At 42.2% G+C, this 24,676-nt stretch overlaps 1 protein-coding gene across 3 annotated transcripts in view; it reads left to right on the top strand.

Annotated features, from left to right (window-relative positions):
- The window catches only part of Cnot4 (CCR4-NOT transcription complex subunit 4), a 151,949-nt gene extending 141,732 nt beyond the window's left edge, over positions 1–10,217 (top strand). For 2 of the 3 annotated variants that reach the window (XM_045160273.1, XM_004661187.2), the window contains 2 exons: positions 7,946–8,158; positions 8,849–10,217. In XM_045160273.1, coding sequence (XP_045016208.1) covers positions 7,946–8,158; positions 8,849–9,150 — 515 coding nt within the window. In that variant the 3' untranslated portion in view covers positions 9,151–10,217. The remainder of the gene's footprint in view (positions 1–7,945; positions 8,159–8,848) is intronic. The other variant, XM_004661188.3, reaches the window with a different exon arrangement.
- Positions 10,218–24,676: the final 14,459 nt, after the last annotated feature.

Here is a 24,676-nt window from a genome sequence, read left to right as displayed (position 1 = left end):
AGACCTTAATTATTATCCCTGAAAAAGGCATTCCTTATTATAAAAAAAAAAGATGCCCTCGATTTTTAAAAATTTTTTTTATGTATTTTGGCATCAAAACAGTCCTAAAACTATGTTCTTGACTCCTTTCAGTTTATGTGGAAGTGAGCCTTTCCAATCCTTAAGACTTTACTCTTAGTTTCAGAGAAATTTGCATCATTGAAGAGACCCTTAGTTAATCACTTTGTGCAGATAATATTAAACAGGCTTTATTTTAGACCTTCAGGTTTGCAGCTATCTTGAAAAAGGAAATATTTGGGGGCTTAAGAGATGGCTCAGTGGTTAAAAACTCTTGCTCCATAAGTCTGTTGGCTGGAGTATAGCTTCCCATCACCCACGTAAAGTCAAACACAAAGTGCTGCCTGGGTCTGTAATCCCAGCGCACCCATAGCCATGGAAGCGGAGTCAGAAGAATCCTCCAGTTTGCAGGCCAACTTGTCTGGCTTTCCCAACAATCAGAGACCCTGTCTCAAAGTGGAAGGAAAGGCTCAACACCCAAGGGTGTCCTCTGACCACACACACTCTGACACACGCATACCTGTACACACGCACGCACAACATTTCTAAGACCTGAACTCTATACCATGTGAACATTGCTTAGGCACTAAGTGCTGTCACCTAGAATGAACCTGGTGAAGGAAAGAGACACTTTGAGGAGATTGGGTAAAAATTAATTGAAGAAATGAGGAAAACATTGTAATCAAGGAGATAGGAAGTAAAATTCAGAAAGCACAGATCCTATCTAGCTGATCAGATTTTTCTACCTCCTTACACAGGTATGGAAAAATTTTGACCTTTTTTTGTTGTTGTTAATACTTTGTTAAAGCATTCAACATTGCTTCTTAGAAACCTTTTTATTTGCCTTCTTAAACTTTTCATGTAGTCTAAACTCTGCTTTCAGGTCTATGGAACCCTTAGGGTTTTGTTTATTCCAGCAGTCAGTTCACATACTAGGCAGGAGGATTGCTGTGAGTTCCAGGCCTCCCTTAAACTACATTGCAAATTCCAGGTCAGCCTGAGCTAGAGCAAGACCCTACCTCAAAAAACAAAAACAAAAGTATAATCATAGAAATTTGGCTGTAGATTCTGTCATTTAAGTGGAATGACATGTCTTCATAAACTGATTTTATGATGTCTATCTGAAAACATCATTATTATTTTGGCTTTTCGAGGTAGGTTTTGCTGTAGCCAGGCTGACCTGGAATTCACTTCATAGTCTTGGCCTTGAACTCACAGAGATCCTTTACCTCTGCCTCCCCAGTGCTGGGATTAAATGTGTACACCACCATGCCTGGCACAAGTAGCATCTTTTTTTTTTTTTTTTTTTGAGAGCAACAGACACAGAGAGAAAGACAGATAGAGGGAGAGAGAGCGAATGGGCGCGCCAGGGCTTCCAGCCTCTGCAAACGAACTCCAGACGCGTGTGCCCCCTTGTGCATCTGGCTAACGTGGGACCTGGAGAACCGAGCCTCGAACCGGGGTCCGTAGGCTTCACAGGCAAGCGCTTAACCGCTAAGCCATCTCTCCAGCCCACAAGTAGCATCTTTTGAATTGTGAAGGTAGAGAGAATACAAGATTTTGGGGGGGGGGGGCTAAAAAAAAAGTCAGGTGAATTGAGGCTTCAAGATACAGCCTAAAAACTGAGGTATAGGATGAAATTTTAGGGCTATTTTGGGACCAAGACTCCTAGTGATGACTTGCCAGTCAGAGAATGTTAAACGACACTCACAGAGTAATTTTACTTGAAATATGAGGTCTCTGGCTCTAGTACTGCAGTCTGTAATTGAAACCTAAGGGTTAGGGCCAAATATATGAGCCAGCTGCTCTTCCTAAGCATGAGCACCAGAGAAATTGTTCACTGTTAACTAATAAGGCCCATGTGTTTACTGTTTAATGAAAAAACCAAAAAAGAAGATAGAGGCAAGCATTGCAGGAAGTCATGATTGCCTGATATTGTACAAAAATGTGTTAGTAGAAACACACCTAGAATAGTCTTGTTTTAGGCTTACCTGTTGGCTCTCACCTGTTATTATACAGAGACCCATGCCTTCACCCTTGTACCAGGTACTATTTTTCAAGTAGAGCCTTTCATAGCACTTCATATGTGACAGGTGGAATCAGTATGCATTTTTCTCAAGCCCATCCTCCTTCATTTTCACAATGAAGATTTCATGCAAAACTCTGGCTTGTGACCAATGACAGCTCCTTGTAAGGATCAGGTTTGCTTACATTTTATTCTGAGGAATAGAGTGGAGAGAAACACTGTGGCCATTCTAATGCTGACTGTGTACTTGCCTAAGTCCCTTTTTCCCGTTTTATGATTGCTGAATGGTCTCCTTTCAGAACATGACTTAATTCTATTTTGTAGTCATTGCTTATAATGTCTTTCTTCTACTTTCTAGTAAGTAGTTGGCCTACTCCACTTTATACAGAAATACCAAAGATAATATTTCCCTCTCACAAGATTTTCACTCAAGGAAAGGGTCATATAGTAGCCTACACGTGAACTCTGTGAATGCTACTGTTTGTCACTCATCAGCACATTCCTATACACGTGCCCACCTACCTAGTCAAACTTGTATTTATTTGTCAGGTTTGATAACCTTGGACATTTCTTCTGATGATTTTTCTTGCTTTGTCATTGTTCCCATCTAGACACCATGGTCCTTGAGAACTGAGGTGATGGTTTAAGTACTTTGGTGCTCCTTTGCACATTGGAAGCACTCAGTCAACAGTGTTTTGCTTTTTAAATGAAGCTCATGGCCTTAAGGCATACATTTTAACTAAGTTGGTTTGTTGAGACAGGGTCTCACTTGGAGGCCAGACTGGCCTGGAACTCTTGACAATCCTGCCTCAGCCTCCCAAATTCTAGAGTGAAAGGTGTGAGTACACACTTACTGTGTACTGACTTTATTGTTGTTGCTTAAAACTAGATTTATCAGCTTACTTTAGTGTATGATGACCAAATCATTGTGGGTTGGGAGTTAGGCCAAATTTTAGCCATACTGTTGCCTTACATGAAAGCTTTTCTGAGCTAGGTAAACCAGATGTTTACTGATACTTCTTATACAAGAAAATTTCAGGATATGGTTGTTGGCATCTTAGAAGCCCTTTAAATGGTGTATATTTAAGTTTCACACAGAAATAAAATTACTACAACCAACTAGAACTGAAAATAAGAGTTTTATTGTACATATTTATAAGAAGATAAAATTAGTTTTTAACGTTATAAAACATTTTAACTTGCTTGCAGTAAATAGTCCTCAGTGTATAACTCAATCTATTTGGGAAGAGGGGTTTTGAGGTAGGATAGCCGGGCTGACCTGGAGTTCATTATGTAGTCTCATTGACCTCGAACTCACAGCAGTCCTCCTCCTGCTGCCTCCCGAGTGCTGGCATTAAAGGGGTGTGCCACCACGTCTGGCCATCGCTAGGTTCTTAAGGAGAGACGGTGTGCACAGTACTAGTTGCTAGCAAGTAAGAAATCTGTTGCTTGGCTTATTAGAAATTTCCACTGGTGACCACTAAGGAAGCCTTTGTTAGACATTTATCAAGGACTAAATGTGCCTCCAGTGGCTTACTGTGTCCTTCAGTGGGAGTAAGGCAAATACCATCACCACTTACAAAGTAGAGTTCTACAGAGACCAAATATGGCATGTGTCCAGGTTTATAGTGGTAGACAATCGTGGAGCTTCCTGTGCATCCTGTCTGCACTTTGCAGCCTAGTGTTTTGGCCATTAGCTGTACTGACTTGCACGTATTGGATTCCCTTATATTAATAAAGATAAATAAAATTGCATCAGATTGTGTCAGCGGTCCAAGTCCTAGCAGTGTTTGAAGATAAAATGTGTTATTTAGAATACACACACTTGAAATGTTTGAAGACACAGTAGGTTGTCCCCACTTGGAGCTTGGTGCGCCTAGCATCTGGTGACTCAGTGCTGGTAAACATCTCAGAGTGCACAGGCCAGTGCCTACAATGAGGAACGTGGCCCACACAGTGATGCAGACCCCACGATTTGTTGGGTTGGGTCTAGCTCTGTGGTAGAATAGTAGCCTAACACCTTGGATTCCACCCCCAGAACTGCAAAAAATAACAAGTAAACCCTGCTGTGTGTACTTCCAAGAATGGAAATACTAGAAATCTATAACCAAACAACAGTGGATTAGGTGAGGGAGAGTCATAAAGGTGGTTAGACAAGCTGACTTCCTTTCATCCTTTCTTTGTGCCAGCACTTGGCATAACAGTTAGTGAATAAACAGTAAAGCAAGCTTTTTTTATAAGCCAGCCCAAGAGCTAAACCCATTAGGCCCCTTCCCTAGGGCACTACAGCTCCTCCTCAAACCACAGACTTGCAAATCCCACACTGTGTTTAGGGACAATGATTTTTTGGGGGGAGGCAGGTGGGTTTGTTGTTGGTTTTTTTTTTTTTTTAATATATAGTCAAGATTGTTGCTGGGATGATGGCTCAGTCTGTGAAGCACTTGCCATGAACACATAAGGACCTGAATTTGAACGTGGTAGTGCTTGCCTGTTACCCCAGTCGGATCTCTTAAGTTTGCTGGCCAGGTACTCTAGCTGAATCATTGTGCTGTGGGTTCAATGAGAGATGTCTCAAAATGAAAATAAGGTGGAGAGGATTTCAGGAAGACACCCCCCATTAACCCCTGTTCTCTACATGCATGCATACACACATGTACCCACATGCCTGTAAACACACATAACACATGTATAGCATACATGTAAAAAAAAAAATGCAGCCAGATGTGGCGCACGACTTTAATCCCAGCACTTGGGAGGCAGAGGTAGGAGGATCAACATGAGTTCAAAGCCATCCTGAGAATACAGAGTGAATTCCAGGTCAGTTTAGACTAGAGTGAGACCCTACCTCCAAAAACCAAAAGATAGAAAAAAATGCTAAAAATTATAAGCTAGCTAAATATTTTCCAAACTTATAGTCAAAGTATACTTGAAAAAAACCTAGGGTTTTAATATTTTGTGTGTCATGTGGCATAGATGAATTTCCTTGGTTCATATATTCTTGCTTCATTTTATTATTCTGCAATCAAAGGAACAAATACCCTTTAGTTTAAAAAAAGTAGGTCTTATTTTTTATAATAATTCTAGGTTTAATAGTAAAATTGAGTATAATAGTCTTAAAGAGCTCTGCTTTAATGTCTTGATTACTGCAATACTAATTTTCTAATACATTTTACATACTTGTGTTATTCTGTTAATGCAAAATCAAATGTTCTTTTATTTCTCACTAAATGTAAAGCACAAGTAAGGAGCACATAGGTGTACGGACTATTCTTTCTTTCCTCCCTACCCAGTGGAAGAGAAGCTCCTCATTTGTATCTGCATCTTAGTGACCTTTACCATCTAGTCCAAAACATTTATCATCCTGCAGTTCTTCCCGTATAGTTTATATGGCATCTTTTTTCCTATTTGGGGGATTTATTTCCCTCCTTGGAAGTCTTCCTTCTTTAATGTTCAGTTTTGCCCAGTTAAGCACCATTCTAAGCGTATTCAGCCTGCTGATTTGGTTGCTTTACAGGCTAAAATGTGTCTTAGCCATCAAACTTTGCTGTGTTTGAAGGATTTTTTTGGTGGTGGTGGTGGTTTTCTTTTTTTTTTTTTTTTTTTGTTATCCTGGAATCTTGTTTATGCCTACAAGTTAGGGAGCTGGGGGAAGCACTGATTATATTCTTTTATATATATATATATATATATATATATATATATATATATATATATATATATATATATATATATATATATATATATATATATGAGAGAGAGAGAATGGGCATGCCAGGGACTCTAGCCACTGCAAATGAACCTCAGATCTGGGAAATCAAACCTAGGTCCTTAGGCTTTGCAGGCAAACACCTTAGCTGCTAAGCCATCTCTCCAATCCAATTATATTCTTGATTAGAATTTCTCCCTTAGGGGCAGGGCCTGGGAATTTACCTCAGGTGGTAGAGTGCTTGCTTGCTAGCAAACATGAAGTCTGGGTTGATTCCCAGCTCTGTATAAGCTAGGCATGAGGGCTGGGTGTTGTGGCACATGCCTTTAATCCCAGCACTTGGGAGGCAGAGGTAGGAGGATTGCCATGAGTTCAAGGCCAACCTGAGACTACATAGTAAATTCCATGTCAGCCTGAGCTAGAGTGAGACCCTACCTCAAAAAACCAAAAATAATAAACTAGGCATGATAGTGCACACTTGTGACCATATATATACACACACACACACACACACATATTCACACACATACCATTAGGGCCTGCTAACAAACTATTCTCGTCTATTTTTTAAAATATTTTATTTATTTATTTATTTACTTGAGAGAGAGAAAGAAAGAATGGGCATTCCAGGGCCTCTCATCACTGCAAGTGAACTCCAGATGCAAGCACACCCTTGTGCATCTGGCTTATATGGGTCCTGGGGAATTGAACGGGCCTCCTTAGGCTTCACAGGCAAACACTTTAACTGCTAAGCCATTTCCTCAGCCCTCTCATTTATTTATTTATTTTTAATCTTAAATGCAAATTATTCCTTCTGTTCTCTTCCTCCTCCTCTTCCTCTGCCTACCTCACAGGGTTGTTGTGAGGATCAGATGACATCGTTAACTATGACAGTGCCTTGTAAATTGTACAACCCAATACAAATGTAAAATAATATGCAAATATAAGGATAGGGTTGAGTAAATAACATCAGTTGTGAAATGCAAGTAAACCTGAAGAGTTAACCCATTCTCTTATCATGATTGCATAGTGTAGCCTTTTCTTTTCAGTCCAGTTCATCTGCTGTGGGTTTTCTTTTGTCTTTTGTAAATAAGGTCAGTGCAGTTAAATACTTCATTTGCTGAAATCTAGTATAATTTGGCATAAATTAGTGTTCCGCATAAAACAAAATTTTCAAAAAGAAAAATCTGAATTTACCAAATAACTATGTGATAGAACATCACCATCACAGCCATCATTATCCTTAACACTGGCTGCTGGTCAGTTCTATTTCTTAGAGAAATGCTTGCATTGTTTCTTTCCCAAAACTATAGTTGGTTATTTGACTCATTGCTATTTTCAATAAAATAATTATTCTAAGTAGTTGCTACCTACTCACACTCCCCACCCCACATATACACACACCAATTACTATATATGGATTTGTAATGGTAATAAATTATTAAGTCAGTATAAAAAGCCCTTTTGACATTGACAGAATCTTATAAATAGACCCTGAAAAACACAGAATTCCAGGGCCCAGATTTGGAGTAACTGCTACAAGTGGTAGAGAGGCATACAGTAGGCAGACTGGTGGAAATGATTCTAACAGAATGGCCTAGCCCTTGCCTACTCGGTCTTTGTGATTGATGAAAAAAATGTTCTTTTCAAATTCAGAAACCTGTTTATTACTTCCATTTTCCTCTGAAATGCATTACCAGTTTTATAATCAGGAAGAACTTGATTATGTTAATTCTTCATAAAATGACTCTTCCAATTAGCAGGCTCAGAACTAAGGTCCTGTATTGTACTTCCCAGACTTCCTGTTTTTAATAGTGTAGCAACAGTTCTGTTGGCTGAGTGCCTCATGACTGAAACTCCGGCATTAGCTGGAACTACACTGTGCTCTGAGCATTGGCTCTTGAGACTACACTACTGATTTCGCACACATGTAGTGGTGAAGAGGCTAAAAAGACAAGAAGCCCTATCCACCCCCCTCCACTAGGCCTTGAGCAAGCAAAATCCCCACCAGTAATCTTGATAGGACAAACCATTTTAAATGCTCAAGAGAGAAAGAATAATCCTTCTCCCGCTTAACCACTAAAGAACAACATATGTTTCTAACATCAGCTTTTTATTTTTTTTTATCTTTCATTTTTTGTTGATAAATCTCCCAGACAACAGCAGTTCTGTAGAGAGTTTAAGTATGAAGGAATGGCAGGACGGGCTAAGGGCACTTCTACCCAACATTAACATCAACTTTGGTGGACTGCCCAATTCTTCTTCCCCCTCCAACGCCAACCACAGTGCACCAACGTCCAACACTGCCACCACCGACAGCGTGAGTTGGGACAGCCCTGGCAGCTGGACAGACCCAGCCATCATCACAGGTAACTTTCTCTCCCTTCAGCGCCACCTATGACCAACAGTATGGTTTTTAGCGTAGATTGGATCAAAGCAAAGGTCTCTTCCACATGCGTTCCTTTCTCAAAGCCTGTTTCCCTCTTAGCATAATGGTTGGGCAGTCTTGGCGAATCTGTTGGCCTGCTTGTGTTCTAAGGCGTTTGTGCCTCGGTTGCTCCTTTTGGTTTTAGTAGGTATTACCGACTGGCAGCATGTGTGTATTTTATAGGCCTCAAAATACAAAAGGATCTAACGGAGCCGTGTTAAAAGGAACATACTCCACTTTTTTTAAAAAAAATAAAGCTCTCTATTATAAGGCTGTCTTGTTCATGTATCCCTGTTAGAGAAGGGCAGGCACAGTGGGTGAATGCTGTCATTCACTTATGAGGATCTGTTTTTTTTGGGGGGGAGGGTTGTTTGTTTTTGCAGTTCTACTTCTGTGACAGAGAGGGATTAAGTTTGTAGTTGAAAAGCATTTATGGGATAGTAAATCTTGGACATTGCTGGGGAGAGAAGGGGTGGGTTAAAGAAACATAAGATTTGAAAGGTCTTACTTGGAAGAAATTCAAAATCATAATTTCATGAATAAAGAAATTACTTTAAAGTTTGTTTGCATAATTTCTTAATCTTTCCTTACATACTCACCATTTTCTTCTTGTTTTCTCTTCTCTCTGTAGGTATTCCAGCATCTTCAGGAAACAGTTTAGACTCTCTTCAAGACGACAATCCTCCACACTGGCTAAAATCCCTTCAGGCCCTCACAGAAATGGACGGCCCCAGTGCTGCTCCATCACAAACCCACCACAGCGCCCCCTTCAGCACACAGATCCCTCTACACAGAGCCAGTTGGAATCCCTACCCTCCTTCTTCAAATCCTTCCAGTTTCCACTCCCCACCCCCAGGCTTTCAGACAGCCTTCAGACCCCCCAGCAAAACCCCCACAGATCTACTACAGAGTTCCACACTGGACCGCCACTAGGCAAAGAGGAGAATTCATTAGCAAATGCAGGATTTGTCCCCCCTCCCCCTTTTCTCCCTCTTGGCCCACTCACAGCCCCCTTCTCATCTCTTATGTTCTCTGAAGAATCCAGTTCCTGATCAAGTCTTTTCTCCCTATCCCCAGATGCAATGCGATCACAGGGTCATTACATCTTTTTTTTTTTTAATTTCAATTTTAAAAGTTTCAGTTGATTGAGCATTGAGTGACACTGTTGAATGTTTCCGAAAAGAATGCCTTTTTAAGGAGAGGAAAAAAATCAAAGGGCAGTCTCAATACTTAGGAAATTACTGTTTGTCTGTTGCGCATAATAATGACATAATCTGCTTAGCAGAAAGTGACAATTAATCTCTAGGAAAGGTCAAGTAAGTGCATATCAACTGCAGAAGTGTGTCAACCAGGTTGCTCTAAAGGAGACTGCTGAGTGTATGGGGACAGCAGTGGTCCCGCCATCAGCTTGCATTCAGCTTATCACTATCGCAGGAAAAATGCCTTTATTTAACTTCTAATTCTTTATTGAATTGATGGGAAGGACGTGAGTGTGTTGTTCAGCAAAAGAATATATTGGAAGTTGCTGGAAGAAAAATTGATAATACAGTAATAACTGGCCTGTTGCTAAGGAGTTTATAAGGAGGGGAAATTAATTTTTTTGAGGAAAAAAATTGGCTTTAGATTTAAATTCAGATGTTTTAAAGAAAAAAGTATTCAGAGATTTAATACCTGTCCTTACTACATGCTGAATTATAACTGATTTCTTCAGCCTTTCTCCTCTGTCAAAGTCTTCTTTTCTTTGACCTTGAGTCCACCTGCCAGGGCACTCTGAGGCAGCTCTGCTCTGGGCCACCTCATCACCACCGGGAACCAATCTCTGACCTCCTTGCCTGCGGCTTTGACGTAACCCTATAGTTTCTGGACATTTGTGCAGTATTGAAAAGACAGGAGAAAAGAAAACAAACCTGGTTATAACCTGACGCTAAAACTAAAAACAAGGAAATGTACCTCTTCAGAATTAAAACTAAAATCTTAAATAAAACAGAAAACTTGATGAAGATCCTTGGGTTGTTTTTTATTTTGTTGTCCTATTGTACTACATGTGAATGTGAGAATTTTATGAGACTGCCACCTGAGGCCATTCCATTTTACATCTTCAGCAGTAGTTAGAGGATGGCATAGAAGAAGAAATTAGAAAACAAAATCAAGCACTGTCCATCAGTGTTGTGTTTTGAAGATCAACCACCTTTTCCTCGGGAGTCCCTCTTGTTGTGGTTCTCATTAGCTGAGACCTTCACCTGCTGCTCTAAATGCAGATTTTCTATCTGAGAAGCCACTTGACATGCTGTGATGTCAGTTCTCTTGGGGAGCTGTCAGGAGGAGCAGCCAGTGTGCACACAGCAGCACCGTCTTAGGAGTGCTGTGAGGCCAGGAGCCTGAGGCAGACAGTCTATCACGACTGACCACTGTAGACTGTGCCTAATGGTTGAGACATGGTCACGCCACCAAACTGAAAAGGGGACAGATATGACTGTTCTCTTCTAGAATGTTAGGAATCCATATAATTTGCATGTCTTACTTGGGATGCATTCAGAAGTTGGCATCTTAGCCATGTCCTTTAAGAGAATCTTTGCTGGATGAATTTAGTAACTACTTTCTATGTGCCGTACTTTTGGGTTGGTTTTTCTCAACTTTACTTTTACCTTAATTTATTTAAAGCAGTCTTTTGCTTGGTGTGGTGGCATATGCCTAGAATCCCAGCACTCAAGAAGCTGAAGCAGGAGGATTGCCACGAGTTCTAGGTCAGCTAGGTTAATAACAGTCTTTTGAGTATTAAGCAGATAAATGTCGCCACAAGTAGATGATGAACCAGAAGACAATAACAAGTTTTGTAAAAATTAACCAACATGTCAGGTGATAAAAGAAAGAACTAGAAGCTCCAGGCTCTGGTAGTCTTGTAAACTTTGTCTCAGTCTTCTAAACTTTCATGTTGCCTGCGGAGTGATGGGCCAACGTCTGAGTAATACTGAGGAAGCAGGGACTTGGAGTTGAGGCTTTGTGGAGTTGGGAACTGAAGTGGGTATACCAGTAACAATGTTGCTTTTCCTATAAAAGGGAAATTGTACCTTGCAAGGTTGTGGTGTCATCAAGGATCTGCTTAATGAATTGTACAAACTTTACAGCCATCATTTAAAAAATAGAAGCAACAGCCAGGCATGGTGGCGCACACCTTTAATCCCAACACTCGAGAGGCAGAGGTGGAAGGATCGCTGTGAGTTCGAGGCCACCCTGAGACTACATAGTGAATTCCAGGTTACCCTGGGCCAGAGCGAGACCCTACATTGAAAAACAAACAAACAACAACAACAAAAAAAAGTAGAAGTAAAAAGTTAAAGACCTTTCCAGCCAGGTATGGTAGCACACACCGTTAATCCCAATGTTTGGGAGGCTGGTGTAGGTGGATTGCTGTGAGTTTGAGGCCAGTCTGAGACTAAAAAGTGAATTTCAGGTCAGCCTGGGCTAGAATGAGACCTTACCTCGAAACACTTAAAAAAAAAGAAAAAGAAAAGGAAGCAAGAATGGTTTGTGTGCCTGCAGCACACTCTCGCATCCAGTGCCCTCCCAGCTCATCTCCTCATCCACAACCATTGCCAGCCGTCCTGTTGCTTTCTGCGTCCATGTTTCCAGATGTGTGTATAACCCTACATGGTGTACTGTTTGGTTTTGAAAGTTGAGTAAGGAACCAAGTCTAGCTGTGGAAGGAGAAAGCAGTATTGTCATTTCAGTTCAAGGCTTTGATGAGATAAGCTAAATAGACTCTGGGTAGTGATTTGGCTAGCTTCTCTGGTAAGTCTTAAAACCTGTTTTGGAGAAAGCTATATGTGAGGTCACAAGTGAGTCCTAGCAAAAACCTGTTGGGGGTCGTCTGTCAGTCTGTCACGTGAGCCCTGGCCTTCACATTTATTAGAAGGAGGGTATGAGGGGGCCTCTGCTGTTGTCTGTCTCTAAGCTTGTTTCCTTCCAGTCCTCTGGAGTAAATTAAAGCCAACAGTTGGAGGTGAGAATAGTGGTCAAATAAGGTCAGCAGGTCAGTTCACCAGGATCTGGATGAGAGAACACATTCATTAGACTTTGTCGAAATCTGAGGTAGGTCTGGAGAGAAAGGACTTAGTTGGTAAAGTGCTTCTTTGCAAGCATGAAGAACTGAGTTCTATCCCCACTACCTCACATAAATGCTGAGGTTAGTGGCATGCACTTGTAATCCCAGCTCTGAGGATGTGGAGACGGGAAGACTTTGGGCCTGGTTTGCTAGCCACTGTAGCCTAATTGATGAGCTGTGGGCCAGTGAAAGACCCTGCCTCACCAAGAGAAAGATGGGTCTGGAGAGATGGCTTAGCGGTCGAGGCCTTTGCCTGCAAAGCCAAAAGATCCTGGTTTGATTCTCCAGGACTCATGTAAGCCAAATGCACAAGGGGGCGCATGCATCTGGAGTTTCATTTACAGTGGCTATAGGCCCTGGTGCGCCCATTCTCTCCTTTTCTCTCTGCCTCTTTCACTCTCTCAAATAAGAAAATAAAATATATTTTTTAAAAAAGATGGTAAACCTGAAGACTGTCTTCTGGCCTCCACGTATACACACATGTGCATCCAAATAAGCATGCATGCACATGCAAAAAAAAAAAAAGCTGAGGCATACAGAAAGAACCTGGGCCAAACTGATTTAGGCCACGTGTGGTGAGGATGGCAGTGGGGACTTTGGTGCTGCCAGCCTTGTTATGTACTGCTGGGTCACTACCCAGAACTGGTACATAGCAGCTGTTGGTAGGCTTTCCCTGTTCTTGGATCTTCTTTTTCTTCTATTCGTGTATCTCATAGTCTCGTTTCTTTGTCTGTTTTTTATAATCTCACACTTTGCTTCAATGATGTTCTCCAATAGTTTCTTAAGAAAAAATATATGAGAAAGGTGTGATTTATGTGCTTGAAATTAGTATTCGTTCAGTGAATTCAGGATTCTAAGTGATGGGTAGTTTTCCCTTTGGGATTTAGAAGGCATTATTTTTGTCGTCATAACGCTTTCATGGTTGATGAAAGATCAACACCACTCTTAGATAAATGCTTTCCCTCTCTGGAAGCTTGGAGCAGGTTTGTCTGCTGTGTTCTGAAACTTTGAAGTATTGTGCTTCAGTGTGACTATTTTTAGTTCATTGTGATAGACACAGTGAACATACAGTGATTTCTTGAAATCTGGCCCCTCATGTCCAGCTCTGGGGAAATTTTTGAGTTATTTATTGGGGAATTTCTTTTTTTTTTTTTTTTTTTTTTTAACAGTAGGGTCTCACCCTAGCCCAGGCTGACCTGGAATTCACTATGTAGTCTCAGGGTGGCCTTGAACCCATGGTGATCCTCCTACCCCCGCCTTCCGAGTGCTGGGATTAAAGGCATGCGCCACCACACCCAGCTTTTGCATTTATTTTTGCTATTCTCCCTTTCAAAACAAAAGTCTCATCATTCAGGCTGGGGAGATGGCTCAGTGAGTACAGGCACTTGCTATGCATTTATGAGGGCCTGAATTTGATCCCCCAGCACCCACATAAAATGCCAGGAATCTTCATGCATGCCTGAAACCCCAGCATTGTGGGGTCAGAAGCAAGAATTGCTGGCGGCTCCCTGGTCAGCAAGTCTAACCAAACCTGGAGAGCTCCAGTTATGTGAGAGACCATCTCAAGGCCTAAGATGGAAGAGGGATAAAGAAAGGCACACAGGGGCTGGAGAGATGGCTTAGCGGTTAAGCGCTTGCTTGTGAAGCCTAAGGACCCCGGTTCGAGGCTCGGTTCCCCAGGTCCCACGTTAGCCAGATGCACAAGGGGGCGCACGCGTCTGGAGTTCGTTTGCAGAGACTGGAAGCCCTGGCACGCCCATTCTCTCTCTCTCCCTCTATCTGTCTTTCTCTCTGTATCTGTCGCTCTCAAATAAATAAATAAATAAATAATTTAAAAAAAAAAAAAGAAAGGCACACAGTGTACTCCTCTGGCCCCCACATGAGCACGCAAGCCACAGGCAGCTTCCCATGTGCACACACCAATGTATGTGTACACATACTACACTGGTTATTCAAATATTTCACTATTTGGACATATCTTTTCTCCAGTTTTCCATTTCTGCATCTTTTGTGCTTTCTGGGAAGTTTTCACTCACCTTTAGTATCTTCTTGAGTGTTTTTGTTTCTCTGAGATGTTTCATCTGTATGCATTCATCTTGATCTTCCAAGTAAGAAACTTCTCAGATAGGTGGTAACCCTTGCTTATCTGCTCATGAAGAAGACTGAAAAGTTGACTGGAACTTTTTTTTTTTTTTTTTTTTTGAGGTAGGGTTTCACTCTAGCCCAGGCTGACCTGGAAGTTACTGTGTAGTCTCAGGGTGGCCTTGAACTCATGGGGATCCTCCTACCTCTACCTCCAAGTGTTGGGATTAAAGGCATGCACCACCATGCCTGGCGACTGGAACTTTTGAAAGCATGAATAGAGCTTGTTGACTGAGCTCCCCTGCTGATGATCTGGGTGGTCTCTACTGGGGAGTCCCTGTTATCAGTGTCTAGTCCTTGTCTCTGCTGGACACAGTCAAAAGAGAGGAAGATCTAGCAGTGACTGGCCTGGAGGATAAGTTTCTGACTGCTATCATTTCAGAGTTCTATTAGAGGTCTCATTTTTATCAGACAAACATAATAATCTGTTTTCCATCCTTTCCTCTCTTAGAAGAGCAATTACACCATGATGTGGAGTTGGGGAGTGAGTGCAGGTAACTATCCAGCTCACTTCCTGTAACAGCTTTCTTAGTCTTTTTCCCCTTAACTATTTCAGAAGCTTTTTCATTGAACTACCTTAGTATATAAATTTTTCCAAACACTGATTTTTAAAAATTTTCTCAGTCTCAGTAAGATGATAATGCAGTATTAGCATAGCAAAAAAAAACCATATTGTCCTTTTTATTTTTTATTTTATCTTAGAGAATTGGCATGCTAGGGCCTCAGCCATTGCAGTTGAACTACAGATGTACCGCCTAGTGGGCATGTGCGACCTTGCACTTGCCTCACCTTTGTGCATCTGGCTAATGTAGATCTGGGGAGTTGAACATGGGACCTATGGCTTCGCAGGCAAGTACCTTAGCTGCTAAGCCATCTCTCCAGTCCTATTTTCCTTTTTTTATTCCCTTTTTTATTTGTTTGGTTTTTGTTGTTGCTGTTGCTGGGTCTCACTCTAACCCAGGTTGACCTGGAATTCACTCTGTAGCCCAGGCTTGCCTTGAACTCAAGGTGATCCTCTAACCTTATCCCATCCTCCACAGTGGTGGGATTAAAGGTGTGTGACACCATGCCCAGCTTGTTTTATCTTTGTATTCAGTCCCCATTACTCTCTGTTTCCCCGAGCCCCCTTCTAACTCAGCCCCTTCAACTTTCCTGTCTCTGTTTTCATAAGTGACTCAGTGAGTTTACTGAAGAGAGTTCACAGAAGCATGTAGTCTTACCCCTCACACTTTACCTTGGCTTGAGAGCAGCTGGTGCCACCAGTTACTGTGCCCTTAAGGACTTTGGCATGTAAATGAATTGGGCTTCAGCTTTGCTGTTAGTTCAAGGTTGGACTTTCTCAAATCAGCTACGTGAGTCAGCAGCCATCTTCTTTCTAGAGTCCTACAACGTATTTTTGCTCTCTCTCGGTCATTTTCTTTAATTTGGGTGGGGTTTTGGGTAGAGATGAAATGAGGTCTGTGATTTCGCTGTGAGTTTGAAAGCCGGTAGACATAGCTTGTCCGCGAGAGAAGAGGGAGCAGTCTTTGCTCTAGCCTAATGAGTTCTTGCCACCCTGTTGTGTGTTCCCCTGTCTTACGCCAAATGTGGACTGAGGAGATTGCTCTGTGGTTAAAGGTGCTTGCTTGTATATTTCCTGGTCTTAATGGCACCTACTGCTTTAAAAAAAACTTGAAATGATTTTTTTAAATGGTTTTTAATTTTATCTTAGTTATTTGAGAGAGGAAGAGAGGGGAGAGAGAATGGGCACACCAAGGCCTCCAGCTGCTGCAAACGAACTCCAGGCGCATGTGCCACCTTATGTGTCTGGTTTACATGGGCAATAGAGAATTCAACCTGGATTCTTAGGCTTCGCAGGCAAGTGCCTTAACCACTAAGCCATCTCTCCAGTCCCTTGAAGTGATATTTTTTAAAGGTTTTGTTTTTATTTATTTATTAGAGACAGAAGGGGAGAGAGAGTGAGAATGGGCACACCAGGGCCTCCAGCCACTGCAAACAAACTCCAGATGCGTGCGCCACCATGTGCATCTGGCTTACATGGGACCTGGAGAATCGAACCGAGGTGCTTAGGCTTTGCAGGCATGCACCTTAAGGGCTAAGCCATCTCTCCAGCCTGAAATGATATTTTTTTATTATTATTTATTAACATGAGAGAGAGAGAATGAATGAGCATGCCAGGGCCTCCAGCCACTGCAAACAAACTCCAGACGCATATGCCCCCATGTGCATCTGGCTAACATGGGTCCTGGGGAATCGAGCCTGGGTCCTTTGGCTTTGCAGGCAAATGCTTTAACCACTAAGCCATCCCTCCAGCCCTGAAACGATATTTTAAAAAAATATTTTAACATCCTCTTTTCCAGTGAAGTTCTTTGGATTCATAGTCAGTCGTTTGCTTTCTGAAAGGTCGTCACACAGAGGATTATTAAGTTGTAAACTGAATGTGAAAGCTTGTTGGGTGGGAGTTGCAAGTCAGAGGGACATGAGTCATTTTCTAGACTTAATTGAATTAGAACAATTCTAGAAACTGCAGCAGAGGGGAAAATAACCTATTCTTAACTGTATATGAATTGTATTTTGAGAACAGGAAATACTTTTAATAACATAGCTCTACAGGGAGTTGGCTGTAAAGTCAGAATACTTCAACAAAGCTCACCTACACCTGAAGACTGTAAGTGTTGTGCACATGAGCCTTCCATCAAATTTGACTTAAGGGCTGGAAAGATGGCTTAGCTGTTAAGGTGCCTGCTGGCAAAGCCAAAGGTACCCATGTAAGCCAGTTGCACAAGGTGGCGCGTGCGTCTGGAATTCCCTTGCAGTGGCTAGAGGCCCTGGGTGAGCCCATTCTCTATCTGCCTCTTTCTCAAATAAATAAATAAAATAATGTTTTTAAAGGAAAAATGAGTTAAGAGCTGTATGATTAAGATACGTAAACTTCGTGTGACATGTGAGGTGCACAAGTATATGCCCCGTGCACACATTTGGAGGCCAGAGAAGAATGTCGCTTGCTCTTCCATCTTACTCCCTGAGATGGAGGCCCTCACCCAGCCTGACCCCCAGGTAGACTGGCTGACCTGACCAGAAAGCCCCAGCGGACCTCCTGCTCCTGCTCTCTTCAGGGCTGAGGTTACAGACATGCGCAGTCATGCTTGGCTTTTTATGTGTGGGTGCAGGGATCAAACTCATGTTCTAAGATTTGCATGGCAAGCATTTTTACCTGCTGAGCCACCTTCCCAACCTCTAGGTTATATAAACTTTAAAAGTCAGAAAGCTGGGCTGGAGGGATGGCTTAGTGGTCAAGGCATTTGCCTGCAAAGCCAAAGGACCTCGGTTCTATTTCCCAGGACCCGCGTTAGCCAGATGCACAAGGTGGCGCACGCATCTGGAGTTCGTTTGCAGTGGCTGGAGGCCCTGATACACCCATTCTCCCTCCCTCCTTCCTTCTCTCTTTCTCTCTAATAAAAAAAAAAAAGTCAGAAAGCTTGTTTAACTGAAATGTAATTATGAGATAGATCATCTGTCAGATTTACTTGCCCCTGCCTAAGTGGTCTAGGAGGTCAATAGCATGAACTATTGGGGGGAAAACATTTTATCACAAAAATCAGCACTTGTAATTGTTTTTATTGTAATTAGTCCAATCTTGGCCTTGAGACAACCATGAGCAGTCTCCTAACAGGAAGATCTCCCTGTGAAAATGTCTTTATGTGTGTAGTGTGTGAACATGTATGTGCCGAAGACAGAGAAGAATGTGAATTGTTCTCCTCTATTGCTCTTTATCTTACTTCCCTGAGAAAGAGTCTCATTAAACCTGGAGCTCTCTGCAAGCCCCAACAGTCTTCCTGTCTCCACCCGCCTCAGGGCTGGGATTGTAGGCATTGCCTGGCTTTTGTATGTGGGTGCTAGAGATCAAACTGAGGTCCTCATGCTTCTGCAGAAAGCACACCTGCTGAGCCATCTCCCCAGCTTCTGAAAATAGAGTTCTAAAGTTGTTTTTGCACAAATGAATCTGAGGAAATGAGTACATGATTTATTTTATTATTATTATTATTTGTTTTTTTGAGGCAGGGTCTCATTCTAGCTCAGGCTGACCTGGAATTTACTGTGTAGTCTCAGGGTGGCCTCAAACTCATGGTGATCCTCCTCCCTCTGCCTCCCAAGTGCTGGGATTAAAGGCATGCACCACCACGCCCAGCTTGAGTACATGATTTTTGAAAATCACTTTAAGGGCTGGGTTGAGGACTCAGTGATTAAAGGTGCTTGGTTGCAAAGCCTGCAGGCCTAGGTTCAGTTCCCTAGTACCCTCAAAAAAACAGATGTACAATTTGGTGCATATATCTGGAGTTTATTTGTAGCAAGAGGCCCTGGCAAGCCCATTCTGTCCTCCGTCTCTCTCTCTCTCTCTCTCTTTCTCTCTCTCTCTCTCTCTCTCTCTCTCTCTCTCTCTCACACACACACACACACACTCACACAAACACATCAATCAGTAAAACACTTTAAGAGCTGGGCACAATGATGCACATCTATGCTGGAAGATCACTGTACCTTCTAAGCTTCCTTTCATAGTTGAAGGAAGTAGGTATATGATAGCAATAGAAATTAATAAAAAATAGATGTTTTGGTAAGCGATCTGGAGAATTAAAAAATTCTAACACTAATAAGCATTTAAAGAAAAATAGTGACCATATTTTTGTGTTTCAGCTTTAGTATTTGCAAAACATTTAAAATACTGATAATAGGAGCTTAGAAGATGGTTCAGTGACTAAAGGTGCTTGCTCGCAAGCCTGTTGGCCCAGGTTTGATTTCCCCAATACTCACATAAATCCAGATGTGCACAGTGGCAGGTGCATGTGTCTAGTGTTTGTTTGCAGTGGCAAAAGACCTTGATGTGCCCAGGCTCACTTGTCCCCTCTCCCTCCCTCCCTCCCTCCCTCTCTCTCTCTCACACACATACACACACTTTCTCATTCTCGTATAAATAGTAATATTTTTAATACTATTAATAAAATGGCTAGTTATATTTCATAGGTTCTTTTTAAATGTTTTATAAGCATATATTGGTTGGACATAGTAATAAGTTTCATTATGACATTTTCATACATGTGCATAATGTATTTTGATTCAGAGGTAATTTTTTGTAATATTGCTTCAGTTGAAGGAATGCCTATGTTTTATTTATTAGATTCTGTCACATGTGTAAAGTAGACAGAGGTGGGCTGGAGAGATGGCTTAGCACTTAAGGTACTTGCCTGCAAAGCCAAAGGACCTACATTTCATTCCCCAAACCCATGTAAACCAGATGCATAAGGGGGTCCACATGTCTGGATATCGTTTGCAGTGGCCAAAGGCCTTGGCATATCCATTCTTTCTTTCTCTCTCTCTCAAAACTATTTTTTAAAAAAGACCTAAAGACATTGGGTTTTTGTTTGGTGGGACAAACTTTGTAGCAGAACTAGAATTAATAATTAAATATGCTCAGCTACATTTATTTATTTACCCACGACTGCCCCAAAACTCCAAGTAGTTAGCCTTTTTGCTTACATCTATGAAACAGCTAAGATTAGGGTGCCATTATTTGTTTCCCCATGTTTCAGCTTGGTGATGGTAGGTAAAAAGGTGTGAAGAAATTGCTTTTTTTTTTGTTTATCCCAAATCTTACAGAAGCTTGATGGTACCTTAGGAACTTCTTATTTTGCAACTATATTGAGTTGTGTATGTATTAAGTTGGACGGTCAAGTTCTCTAGTATCTTGTAGATATTGTAAGATAAGAAAGAAGAACCAGGTTATTGTCTTCAAATATCTGAAACACAGTTATGCAGAACAGAGAATGAAGGGCACATTGGGAATAAGACATGTATGAGAGAGTTTATAAAATACTTTTGGTTGGGCATTATGCTAGATAGCTTAAGAAGTACAAAAATGAAATGATTCTTGCTGTCAAACCAAAATGCTTTGCATACTCAGCTCTAAAACAAAAAAAAAGCAAGCATTTCAGAATGGCAGAAGGTCGAAGAAGTAAGAGCTTCGGATAAATAGAGACTTGGCAGGTGAAGGTTGGTAGACAGGGCCCGGACAATGACAGGCCTGAAAAATGAAGCTGCTTGGGCCATGCTTAAGCATTGCATATTTGGAGAGAACTTAGGGTTTGTGCAGGGGATTTGTAGAATCAGGAAAGCCAGAATGGTGAGTCGGGTACTGCTTTTGTGGAAAATAAGGCACAGGCCATTCCTAAGCAGGAGTAAAGTGTGACAGGAGTGTGCCTTGTGAGTGCACAGCCCTTGGTGGAGTGGTGAGTGGGAGAAGAGGGATCTTTGGGTCTATAGAAGAACCCCAGGAGCCTGGCTCCAGGAAGACTGCTACTCCCCTCTTACAGACCAAGACTGTGAAATAGTGCGTGGGCATGTGTTCACGTGCTTTGTCAAACTTGCAGCACAGTGTCCATGAGATGATAAAAAGTCTGAGCTACAAGAATAGTCCAGGTAAAGAGGTTTTAGGCTGACAACACAGTTGGGAATGGAGAAAAAAAGCCAAAGGCTTTCACAGAGTTCAAAAGTGCTAAAGGATTTTTGCAAGTCATTGGCATAGTTAAAGGATAAAAGGCAAGCTTTCCTGGCCCTACACTAGACTCCTTGTATACTTATTTGAGAATGGAGAACACATCAAGCTCATTACATATTGTATTCCCAGAACCCAGGTGGCACGCAGGAGGCTTCCAAACTATCTCCCCTGAGTGGGAATTAAATACACAATAGCTGGGCTTTGGAGTCACCTAATTGGAATGACTAATATATTGTATTTTTTTTTTTTTTAATGAGGTCTTGGGGCTGGAGAGATGCCTTACTGGTTAAGACACTTGCCTGCAAAGCCAGAGGACTGGTTCCATTCCCAGTACCCTCGAAAACCAGATGCACATGGTGGCACATGCGTCTGGAGTTCATTTGCAGTGGCTGAGGCCCTGGTACACCCATTCTCTCTATAGCTGCTTCTCTCTCTTGTAAATATATATTTTTTTAAATTAGGTCTCATGACAAGGGATGACTACAATTCAAAAGGGGACAGTTCTTAATATTGAGGTTGTTGGGTTGAGGTGCCTGCAGCCCAGAGTCAGCTTAGTAAGGGGGGAGAAGTGAGAGAGAAAACTGAGGGAGGGCAGAGTGAAACCTTCCACAATGCAGGTGATCTGATGTATGGTGTGAACGGAGGGCATTTTACAGGCACCAATTATTGTAAATTGCAAGCAGTGTCAGATTTCATCAGGAAACCAGGGCTTTCATAACTGCTGGAAGGGCGGGAGGGGACTAGAAAACCTCTGCTGGCTTTCAGGAGACTGGGCGTGCAGGGGCACAGGAAGCCTCCACCTATGTGCCCTCCGCTGCCTGTGGCACAGGCTAATGAGACTCAGGAGGACTCTGGAGAAAGCCATCAAAAATAATGCATTTGGGGCTGGAGAAATGGCTTAGTGGTTAAGCGCTTGCCTGTGAAGCCTAAGGACCCCGGTTCGAGGCTCGGTTCCCCAGGTCCCACGTTAGCCAGATGCACAGGGGGCGCATGCGTCTGGAGTTCATTTGCAGAGGCTGGAGGCCCTGGCGTGCCCATTCTCTCTCTCTCTCTCTGCCTCTTTCTCTGTCTGTAGCTCTCAAATAAATAAATAAAATAAAGAAAAAAAATACTACATTTGTTGGTGCCTACCTACCCACAACTGCCACCAGAGTGACAGCATCTTCACACCCACTGTTCACATTCCACCTGTGTGCCTGCTCTGGGATGTTACGGAAAAGAGTCAGGTGGTTGTGATGCAGAGGGGAGGATAGAGGCTGGAACTGGTGCCTGTCAAGCTCAGAGCCTGTGGTTAAGAGCATCAGAAATGGATCATGTCTGTCAACACTCCAAGGACTCTCTCTTTCTCTCTCTCTCTTTCTCTCTCTCTCTCTCTTTCTCTCCATATATCTTCATGATGAAATATTAAACCCACTGGTAAAGCCAGCACTGTATGGGATGTTGGCCCCCTCCTCTTAAGAGAATATTCTCTGTGGCATGCGCCTGCCTGTGTTCCTCATAGATCTCTTCTCAGTCTGGAGGCATACCACTGTGTGCTTCTTGGAGCTCTTCCTCATGCTTTGAGGCAGGTCTAGGTGGTCCTACCTCCCTTTGTGCTGTCTATATGCCTTAATTCTACTGAAACCGTGAAGAGAGCTGTTTCTCTGTGTTAGCTTGGCTCAGTTTCTGTGGGCTCTGCATAGATTCAACCAACTGCAGATTTAAAATGCTCAGGAAAAAAGTTGTCTGTGTTGAACATGTAGACTCTCTGTCCATGTCATTATTCCCTAATCAGTACAATGTAACAATTATTTTCATTGCATTTACATTGCATGATATGTATATTCAGAGATTATGAAAACTATATGGGAGGAGGTGCATAAATTACATGCAAGTACTACTATATCACTGCATAGAAAGGCCATGAACATGCTTGGACTTTGATGTCCTCACAGGACCCTGGTACCAACCCTCCAACTACCAAGGGACACCTTAATATACCCAGGGCATGGCATAGTGCCCAACCCTCATTTTGAATAACTAAGGGAGGGAAGGAAGGAAGGAAGCTTTGGGTGGTGTGGTGCTATTAAACTTGGTCAGCCCGGAGATCCTTAATGATCTTTGAGAGATTGCTTTTAAGCTGTTGGAAGAACTGGAAGCCAGTTACAGTGTATTGCATAGTGAAGAATGGTCAGGAGCAAAGGCTTGAAGGTGGCATGTTCTGAAGAAGCCTGATTCTGTGATAATGACATTGTGGATCCAGGTGAAGGAAGCTTTTGTCCCCATGAAGGAATTCATAAATCCGTTAGATGTTAGAGAAACAAAATTATTTGGAAAGTGAATTTGAACAAGAAACCTGAACTGAATAGGAATATTTGTGGATACTTGGTCTTAAGAAAAGGATTCTTTCCTGTCCAGGTTAATAGCAAGAGAACTAAGAGTTTTGAGGCAAAGACAATATATGTTAAGTACCTATCAGCTCAATGTGCTAACAGAGCGGGAAGTAGGATCAAGAATTTGAGAGCATATGAAAGAAATGTGTAACACTTGCAGGACTGGAACTGGGAGGTAAAAGAAAAGATAAAAAGAACCAGGTGTGGTGGCACACACCTTTAATCCCCACACTCAGGAGGCAGAGGTAGGAGGATCAGAGGATCTCCTCGAGTTCAAGGCCATCTTGAGATAGATTACATAGTAAATTCTAGGTCAGCCTGAGCTCGAGTGAGACTTTACCTCAAAAAAACGAAAAAAGAAAAGATAAAAAGAAAGCTACAGGCTGGAGAGATGGCTTAGTGGTTAAAGTGTTTGTCTGCAAAGCCAAAGGACCCAGGTTCGATTCTCCAGTACCCACATAAAGCCAGATGCACTAGGTGGCACATGTGTCTGGAGTTTGTTTACTGTGGCCTGAGGCCCTGGCATACCAGTTCTCCCTCTCTTTCTCTCTCTACCTCTTTGTTTCTCTTCCTCTTTCAAATAAGTAATTTTTTTTTAAGAGAGCTAATCAGCAAGAGACATTGAAGTTGGCATATAGCTGAAAGTGTGTCAAATCAGAAACAATTTGATTTTATCAAAAAATTCCTATCAGTCATACCGACAAAAAGACAGGAAAGAAGGTGGTGGAGCACCACGAGGAGATTCTGGCAAATAAAAATGAGTCCATCTGCTGGGCGTGGTGGCACACGTCTTTAATCCCAGCACTGGAGAGGCGGAGGTAGGAGGATCGCCATGAGTTCGAGGCCACCCTGAGACTCCATAGTGGATTCCAGTCAGCCTAGGCTAGAGTGAGACCTTACCTCGAAAAACAAACCAAAAAATAAAAAATAAAAAAGAAGAGAGACCATCTGAGGTCGGAGCATCAGGAGGAGGTGACAGTATCCAGTGTGCATCATGTCTAGGACCATAGAAGGCACTTTGTTTTCTGTCAAAGGGTCCGTGCCCACAACCAGGAGCGTACAAGTTATGCAAACAAAGACTTTCAGAGAAGGCTCCTCCAAATAACAGGCTGCACCTGCCTACGATATCTAGGGGTTCTTTCAGATTTTAAGATTTCAGGATACTTTGGGGATGGTTGCAGTCTAGACTTCAAAAGTGCAAAATTGGGCTGACGAGATGGTGTTTAGCAGTTAAGACGCTTGCCTGCAAGGCCAGAGGAACCAGGCTCAAATTTTCCAGGACCTGCATAA

The sequence above is a fragment of the Jaculus jaculus genome, chromosome 10, assembly GCF_020740685.1.
Source record: "Jaculus jaculus isolate mJacJac1 chromosome 10, mJacJac1.mat.Y.cur, whole genome shotgun sequence".
Classification (NCBI taxonomy): domain Eukaryota; kingdom Metazoa; phylum Chordata; class Mammalia; order Rodentia; family Dipodidae; genus Jaculus; species Jaculus jaculus.
Note: the sequence above shows the minus strand (reverse complement) of the source record. Positions and strands in the feature narration are given on the sequence as shown.